The 8,623-nt window shown below is 43.1% G+C and overlaps 1 protein-coding gene across 1 annotated transcript; it reads right to left on the bottom strand.

Moving 5' to 3' along the window:
• Window positions 1-511: 511 nt before the first annotated feature.
• snai3 (snail family zinc finger 3) lies at window positions 512-6,736 on the bottom strand. Its single transcript, XM_055649004.1, has 3 exons — window positions 6,324-6,736; window positions 4,543-5,181; window positions 512-2,919 (listed from the first exon to the last, which is right to left on the bottom strand). The coding sequence occupies exons 1-3, from the start codon at window positions 6,397-6,399 to the stop codon at window positions 2,738-2,740; spliced, it is 897 nt and encodes a 298-aa protein (XP_055504979.1). The 5' UTR covers window positions 6,400-6,736; the 3' UTR covers window positions 512-2,737.
• Window positions 6,737-8,623: the final 1,887 nt, after the last annotated feature.

The following is an 8,623-nucleotide window of genomic DNA, read 5'->3' as shown; positions in this document are numbered from 1 at the left end:
TACTCCAGCATTTTGTGTCTAAGCACAATCAATCAGAAGCAGGATTTAAGCATTCCACAACCACTTTTCCTTCAGAATAATATAGACGCGAACTTTGTGACAGTAAAACAGAACCCTCCATGACATTGTTTTTTAATGAAATGTTCCAACTAAATCCTTGTATGTAGGTATTTTAAATGACCAAAGAATGAACTTAACCATGGATTAAAAACCTTACAGAGTACAGCAGTGTTTTAGTGTTGGAATAAAGCCTGCTAGGTAATCCATAGTTGCAATCCATAGGAAATCTAGATGCAAACTGGCAAAATAAAAAGTACCCATCACAAGTATTGAAAGTTAAGTTTTATAAGCTGATGCAAGTTAATAAAAAAAACATTCTAATAACCAAACTTAAAACTTTATGGAATACTAGACCAAGGGGGACCATTTGGGTCCCGTCCCCTCAACGCGCGGTTGCGGGGGGGGGGGGGGGGGGGGGGGGGGGGTTGTAAAAACCCAGAGCACAATTAGACAGGCCAAAGGGGGCCATGAAATACCTTTGTTTAGTCAGTTGAATGCAAATCCCAAACTTCTTAAACCTATATTAAAAACAAGGTGGTAATCAGGGAGAAGGTAGGACTACTCAAGGATAAAGAAGGGAATTGATGCTTGGAGTCTAGGCGAGATTTTCACCAAGGAGAAGTACATTGTGAGGTCAGTGTGAAGAATGTCAAAACGCAAGGATAGTTTGAGATTAAAAAGGAGGATGTGTTGAGGCTCTTGAAGAGCATTAAGGTGGATGTTGTCAACATGGATTTTAGTAAGGCATTTGATGAAGTCCCCCATTGAAGGCTGATCCAGAAGATTAAGATGAACAGGACTAACAGTGACTTAGTCGTATGGATTCGGAACTAACAGTGACTATCGATAGAAGACCGATAGAGCATTGTGAAGGAAGGACAATACTCTGGCTAGAGGTCTCTGGCCAGTGGAGTTCCACAGGGATCTGTGTTGGGACTGATGATTGTGGTATATATAAATGACTTAAATATAAACGTAAACTGAATGGTTAGTAAGTTTGCAAATGACACCAACATTGTTGGGGTCACAGACTATGAGGAAGACTGTCAAAGTATACAGTGGGATAGAGCTCAACTACAAAAATAGGCTGACACATGGCAGATGGAGTCTAATCTGAACAAGTGTGAGGTGTTGCACTTTGTGAGGTCAAATGCAAGGGGAAAATATAACATTCACGGCATAACCCTTAGCAACATTGGTGTACAGAGGGATCTTGGGGTCCAAGCCCATAACTCATTGAAAGTGGCAAAACACAAGTGGATAGGGAGTTAAAGAAAGCATATGGTCTGGTTGCTTTCATAGGTTGGGAAAATGAGTATAAGAGTCAGGTAGGCATGATGCAGCTTTATAGGGGTTAGGTGCGGCTACATTTGGAGTATTACGTGCAGTTCTCTTCACCCATTACAGGAAGGTTCTGGAGCCTTTGAAAAGGGGCAGAGGGGGTTTAGAAGAATAATGGGTGGAATACAGGGTACTGGCTACAGGGAGAGGCTGGACAGACTTGGATTTTGTTCTCTGGAATATTAGAGGGAGTGGGGCAACCCGATAGAAGTATATCAAATTATGAGGCTTAGATAGTGTAGACAGCCAGAACCTTGTTCCTAAGATGGAAATAATCAAATAATAAAGGGAATAGTTTTCTAGTGAGAGGGGCAAAGTTTAATGGAGATGTGCAAGGCAATTTTTTTTTCATAAAACAGAGGGCAGCGAGTGCCTGTAACACGCTGTGATGGTTGCAGCAGATACAATAGAGGTATTTAAGAGACTTTGGATAGACATGCAGATATGCAGGGAATGGATGGATATGGTCTTGGAGTATTGCGTACAGTTTTGGTCTCCAAATCCGAGGAAGGACATTATTGCCATAGAGGGAGTGCAGAGAAGGTTCACCAGACTGATTCCTGGGATGTCAGGACTGTCTTATGAAGAAAGACTGGATAGACTTGGTTTATACTCTCTAGAATTTAGGAGATTGAGGGGGGATCTTATAGAAACTTACAAAATTCTTAAGGGGTTGGACAGGCTAGATGCAGGAAGATTGCTCCCGATGTTGGGGAAGTCCAGGACAAGGGGTCACAGCTTAAGGATAAGGGGGAAATCCTTTAAAACCGAGATGAGAAGAACTTTTTTCACACAGAGAGTGGTGAATCTCTGGAACTCTCTGCCGCAGAGGGTATTCGAGGCCAGTTCATTGGCTATATTTAAGAGGGAGTTAGATGTGGCCCTTGTGGCTAAGGGGATCAGAGGGTATGGAGAGAAGGCAGGTACGGGATACTGAGTTGGATGATCAGCCATGATCATATTGAATGGCGGTGCAGGCTCGAAGGGCCGAATGGCCTACTCCTGCACCTAATTTCTATGTTTCTATGTCTTGGCAGCATGTTCAGCACAGGCAGTGTGGGCCAAAGGGCCTCTTCTTGTGCAGTAGTACCACTCTATGTTCCATGGACAAAATGGTTTTATGTCATAACTAGTAGAGTCAACATTGGTAGAGCTTTAGCCGATTACATCTGCAGGTCTCCATTAGGGTGAAATTATTTTGAGAGTTAACAAACCAACAAGTACAGCATTTCGCAACCATGTTCAATGATATAATGCTAAAATAATAGGCCCTCAACACTTTGCAAAACTCCAGCCTGCTATCAAATCAGAATTTAATAATATCACAGAGTTTGCATCAAGATAAGGGGCAGCATCCGGCTTCCTTGTGTTTGGATAGAAGAGACATTCTGGAGAAAGTCTTTGAGCAGCTCTTGCAATGATATCTCTTCACATCCGAGTGTGTCTGCAGATGTGCACGCAGGTTTGAGCGATCTGCAAAAGCCCTGCTGCAGTGTGGACAGGCAAACGGCTTCTCCCCTGTAAAGGGCAAAAATATAAATCAGGGAGGAATGTTTCACATCACCCTTAGCAAGAAGGATGTACCATTTAAAAAGAAACCAGGATATGGACATCACAACATTGATTTTCTTTTGACTCAGAAAAATAACCATACCCCATCCCACAGTACACCATTGGTGAAAGCCCAATCCCCTGTTATGTTTAACAAATACGTAAATAAACAAACTATAATAAAACCTGTGAAATAATTTGCTAAAACACCACTATAAACTGTATACTATATCATGCACTTTATAAAGCCATTTGCTTTTGAGTGGCAAATATTTTGAAATCCTAATTGAATTCCATATGCATGGACATTCAATTAAATTCAATCCAGAGAAAATGTCAGTGTTCTACTGTATCTAGAGCATTTTCTATCACCAGTCAGGCATTAATAATATTGGAGCTCCATCTTCAGAATTTAGCCAGATGTCTCCAGCAATCCTTACAGCAGGTATGTTGGCTATTGGACCTGCTTTGCAAATAGCATGACATGAGAGTTCTGTGCTGGTCTGCCAGCAAGCAGTACTTTGGGCAACTTCAAAGGTCATCGAAATAGTTAAAAACAAAACAAAAACTCAAATTAAGATTCACTTAATTTTCAGCAAATCACAATTGCAGCTTTTGCTACGAACTGTATTACGTAAATGAGGTGTTTGCTATCTATCCTACATGGCGATTCACAGCTGGATAATGGTAATCCATGTGGGGAACTTGGAGATTTCATAGCAGAATGATAGAGGAACATAACCGCAATGCCCATTGCTTCAAACATATTATGGTTCCAGCAGAGTAATATCATGTAGCATTGAAGTACACCGATATATTTCTGAGTCCGTCTTAGGAAAGGACTATTTTGTTGAAATAAAAAGACAGACACTAAAAATCTGGAGTAACTCAGCGGGACAGGCAGCATCTCTGGAGAGAAGGAATGTGTGACATTTCGGGTCGAGACTCTTCTTCAGACCTGACCCGTCTCAACATGAAACGTCACTCATTCCTTCTCTCCAGATATGCTGCCTGTCCCACGGAGTTACTCCAGCTTTTTGTGTCTATCTTTGGTTTAAACCAAAGATACCAGAGGAGATACTACATCCTCTAGTATCTTTGGTTTAAACCAGGATCTTCAGTTCCTACTTACACAAATGAAAAAGGTTACATTTTGTTTTCCCTTATGCAAAAGGTTAAATCTACACTTTAATAGTCTTTTTTTATTAAATTGGAAACCCTGATGGTGTTAATGCAAAATTCCTGCAGCACAATAAGTGTAGAGATAACATTTAATTTAATTAACATGTACTTTATATCCAATCATTTTTGCCTCCCCAGTGTTTCCCTTCAGGGCAGCCCTTTGTCAGACTGTATGTACGAGCCACACAGTGAGTGCTGTGGGCAATGTTGCTTTGAGGCAAGGATACAAGCGCAAGGGGAGGCAAGCGGCAGTGCCGGTGGTAAAGAAGACATCACTGCTGCGCCTCCATCCTGTTCTCATCCTCATTTTCATTGATGAACTTTTCAGCAGGTCACTGAATAATAAGCAGTGGGAACTTGGTGGTTTTTCACCCCTTTCCCCGACCCTAATGCTTTATTTGTACTTACCGGTATGTGTTCTGATGTGCCCCTGGAGGAGCCATGGTCTCGAGAAGGCTTTGCCACAGATTTTGCAGACACAGGGCAGAGTGTGAGTCCTTATGTGCATCTTCAATGCACCCAGGCTGACATATTCCTTATCACAATACTTGCAGTTAAAATATTTTGTAGTCTGTGATTCACAATGCAGCTGTCTGTGTTTAGAAAGACCAGATGAAGTATTGTATGCCTTGTGACAATGAAAACACTCAAACCTCTCCAGGATTGCTTCAACAGCACTTTCAACCTCAAGGGTTTTCTCCTGGGTTTCACCGTCTCCTTTAAATGTGCCATTGTTTGTCTCCCTTCTCTTGGCTCTTTTGGAAAGGGACAGGCTGAGGTCATTCACAGTGTTCCTTAGTGGGGTGTTGCTGTCCCTGACAGCCAGGCATTCCTTCACACTGATCTGCAGGCCTGGCTGGCTGCTGAATGATGCTTCTGTTCCAATCTCAGCATCCAGGGGCAGGGGCAGGGGCAGGCACATTCGGAGACTGATTGGAGCCCTGTCCCACAGTGCTGGTGGGTCACAACTGATGGGGGCGAGAACTTCAGGCGGTGCCATCAGTGGAAATGTCAATCCCTCGTATAGATATGGCAAAATAGCCGAGGCTGCAAAGAAAGCAGAGTCTCAACTCGTGCAAGTCGATAGAAATACTAACTGGTGAAGCATGAAAAAGGATTGCCTTACCCATAATTAACACCCAGATCAAATAATATTATTTCACCTAATCATTGTGTTTAAACAAGTTTTCCAGTCCCAGCAATGAAGTATTTTTAAATGAATGGTAGTGAAAGTCTTCTTTAACAGGTAAAAATAGAGAATACAGAAGTACAATTCTTTGTGCTAAAACTAAACACTTTTCCCCATGAGGAAATTGATGACCATTGAAAGATCAAATCAAATGCTGTTTGTCAGTCTCTTTAAATCCCGAATCCAAATCCCGAATATCTTTACAAAAGGAATGGATCTATCCACCACTCGTTGCTTGCATGCATTGATTTTTGTACCAAACAGTTAACTCCCTTTGTCATTCACACTTCCACCACCACCACCACCACCACTTCCCCTTTGCAATTCATCTATCCCAATGCGAAAACCAGGCTGTGCTGCCTTCCCTTTTGTGAGGTAAAAACCCTGGGCAATTAGCAAAAAAATTCGAGAGGAAATGATTCACTTAAAATAAGAGACCAACGTACCTCAGAGTGGTCCCCACAAGCCAAAATGGGAAGTCTAGTATGGAACAGAAAACAAGCCACTAAAAATAAACGACACGGGGGACTTCTGAAGAAAGAAGTTTGCTTTACAGTGAAGCGGTTTTTGTTTTAGTAGGGTGCAGCAAACAGAATACTTCAGAAAGCAGCCCAAACATGCTTGTTGCTTATTTAAGACGAATACCAGCCTGGTGCTGGAGGGCGATGCTGTGAATAAGAATGGGGACCCGCATGCAAGTCGATGCACCTGCTGAATCGCCCTTTATCTAATAAACCGCGCTCTGAAAACTATTTACTCAGTGATTCTACCTAGAAGAATTTTTACTCTTCGATTGTGACGGGGAAAGCGCGCACATCACTGCGCCAATATCAAGGCAGTGCAATTACATGAAATTGACAAAGTTAATGAGAACATTCTGTCTCAACAGAAGCGAACAAGTACATTATACTCCAAACTAAATGTTTAAAAGTCAAAGAAATACAGTTTATTTGCACAGCTAATAATAACAATGTGAAAGAAATCACAGTGATGTTCTTACCATTCTGGATCTCCAGTTGACTGTAGTTGGGTTTCTTGGTGCTGAAGTGTTTCTTGATCAGGAAGGAACGGGGCATGACTGTGTATTCCCCCTTCTCCCACCGGGAGCACACAGCCTGAATGAAGTGTGCTCCCAAAGCCGCGGTGCCCCAGCTCAGGTCTCAAGACGGGGGAAATTAAAATAATGACAGGAATAACCAGTGCATCAGCAGGACGCGTCCAGCGAGGCCGCCCCTCGCATTCCTCAATGTGGAAACTATCTGGGCAGCAGGTGCCAGCGGTCAGACCTTGTGAACATGGACCTCACGCCGGCCCAATTACACACACACAGCCCTCCACACCAGGAGGAGCTAGCGCCTGTCGATCTGCGCCCTCTCATCTGTCCCTGCAGCAGAACAGGTGGATCTCAGAACCACAGCCCGGCACTTGGTGTTGGTAACGGGACCCTGCTATAACGGACTGCAGCGGGCGAAGCACTCACTGCACGCTGCACATGCATTACAGGTGCCGAGAGTCAAGAGTGCTTTATTGTCACGAATGTGTAGGAAGGAACTGCAGGTGCTGGTTTACACCGAGGACAGGCGCAAAATGCTGGAGTAACTCAGCGGGACCGGCAGCATCTGTGGTGACCCTTCTTCAGACTGTCAAACTTCAGTCTATCTTCGGTGCTTTGTTGCCATGTGTCCCAGGTAGAACAACGAAATCCCTACTAGCAGCAGAGCAATTGAATATGTAAACATAGTACACTGCAAACAATATGATCAAGGAGAAATAAAAGTTCAGTGTGTGTATATGTACACAAATACAGTACATAAATATTAAATATATATATGTCCATCTTATATATATATCTCTAAGCTGGAGTAACTCAACGGGTCAGTCAGCATCTTAGGTGGAAAAGAGAGAGAGAGAGAGAGAGAGACACACACACACACAAACCAAAAACAAACAATAATAGTGCAAAATGACAAATCAGCAGAGTTTTCAGTGTTTATTCATCCTTTAGATTCAGTCTGAAGAAGATTTTTAAGGGGGGGAAAGAAAATGGGGAATTACCTGCTTCAGTTAAAAGATGGGATAGCGAGATGAGAAGAACTTTTTTCACGACAGAGAGTGTGGTGAATCTCTGGCAACTCTGCAGTATTGATGTGGATACAACTGGCTGGCAGGGTAGTTCCTTTTCACAATGAGGCCAGTTCATTGGCTATATTTAAGAGGGTTAGTTATAGATGTAAATGGTGGCCGATTGGGAAAGGGGGAGATGCAGCGAGACCTGGGTGTCATGGTACACCAGTCATTGAAGGTAGGCATGCAGGTGCAGCAGGCAGTAAAGAAAGCGAATGGTATGTTAGCTTTCATTGCATAAGGATTTGAGTATAGGAGCGGAGAGGTTCTACTGCAGTTTTGTCTCCAAATGGAGAGAAGGACATTATTGCCATAGAGGGAGTGCAGATGGGCCCTTGTGGCTAAGGGGATCAGGGGGTATGGAGAGAAGGCAGGTACGGGATACTGAGTTGGATGATCAGCCATGATCATATTGAATGGCGGTGCAGGCTCGAAGGGCCGAATGGCCTACTCCTGCACCTAATTTCTATGTTTCTTATGTTTCTAAGAGTCCCGATGGGACCCAAAACACAGCATCCTGCATAGATGCTGGTGAATCTGACCTCTGCTACAGTTCCAGTCCAGCACTTCAATAGACAATAGGTGCAGGAGTAGGCCATGAGGCCCTTCGAGCCAGCACTGCCATTCACTATGACCATGGCTGATCATCATCACAATTAGTACCTTGTTCTTGCCTTCTCCCCATATCCCTTGACTCCGCCATCTTTAAGAGCTCTAACTCGTTCTTGAAAGCATCCAGAGAATGCCTTCTGAGGCAGAGAATTCCACAGATTCACAACTCTCTGGGTGAGAATGTTTTCTGTTTTCTGTTCCGTATTTTATATTTATTTTTAAATTGTTCATTGGTTTAGTTTAGTTTATCGTCACGTGTACCGAGATACAGTGGGAAGCTTTTGTTGCACGTTAACTAGTCAGCAGATTACATGATTACAACCGAGTCATTAAAGTGTACAGATACATGACAAAGGGAATTACATGAAGCCTCAATAGGCCCGACTATGGGTGAACAAGGGGATGGGGACTGGACTTTGTGCCTTCCCTCACAGTGGGAACCATTGTGGGGGGATGTTTTTTATGTTTAATGCTAAATTCCTTTACATTGTTATGTTGTCTTCTTATTAATGTGCTGCAAAGGCAACTGGAATTTCACTGCACCAATTGGTGTATGTGACAATA

Source organism: Leucoraja erinacea, chromosome 17, assembly GCF_028641065.1.
Source record: "Leucoraja erinacea ecotype New England chromosome 17, Leri_hhj_1, whole genome shotgun sequence".
NCBI lineage: Eukaryota > Metazoa > Chordata > Chondrichthyes > Rajiformes > Rajidae > Leucoraja > Leucoraja erinaceus.
The sequence above is the reverse complement of the archived record's forward strand: the minus strand, read 5'-3'. Positions and strand labels throughout refer to the sequence as shown.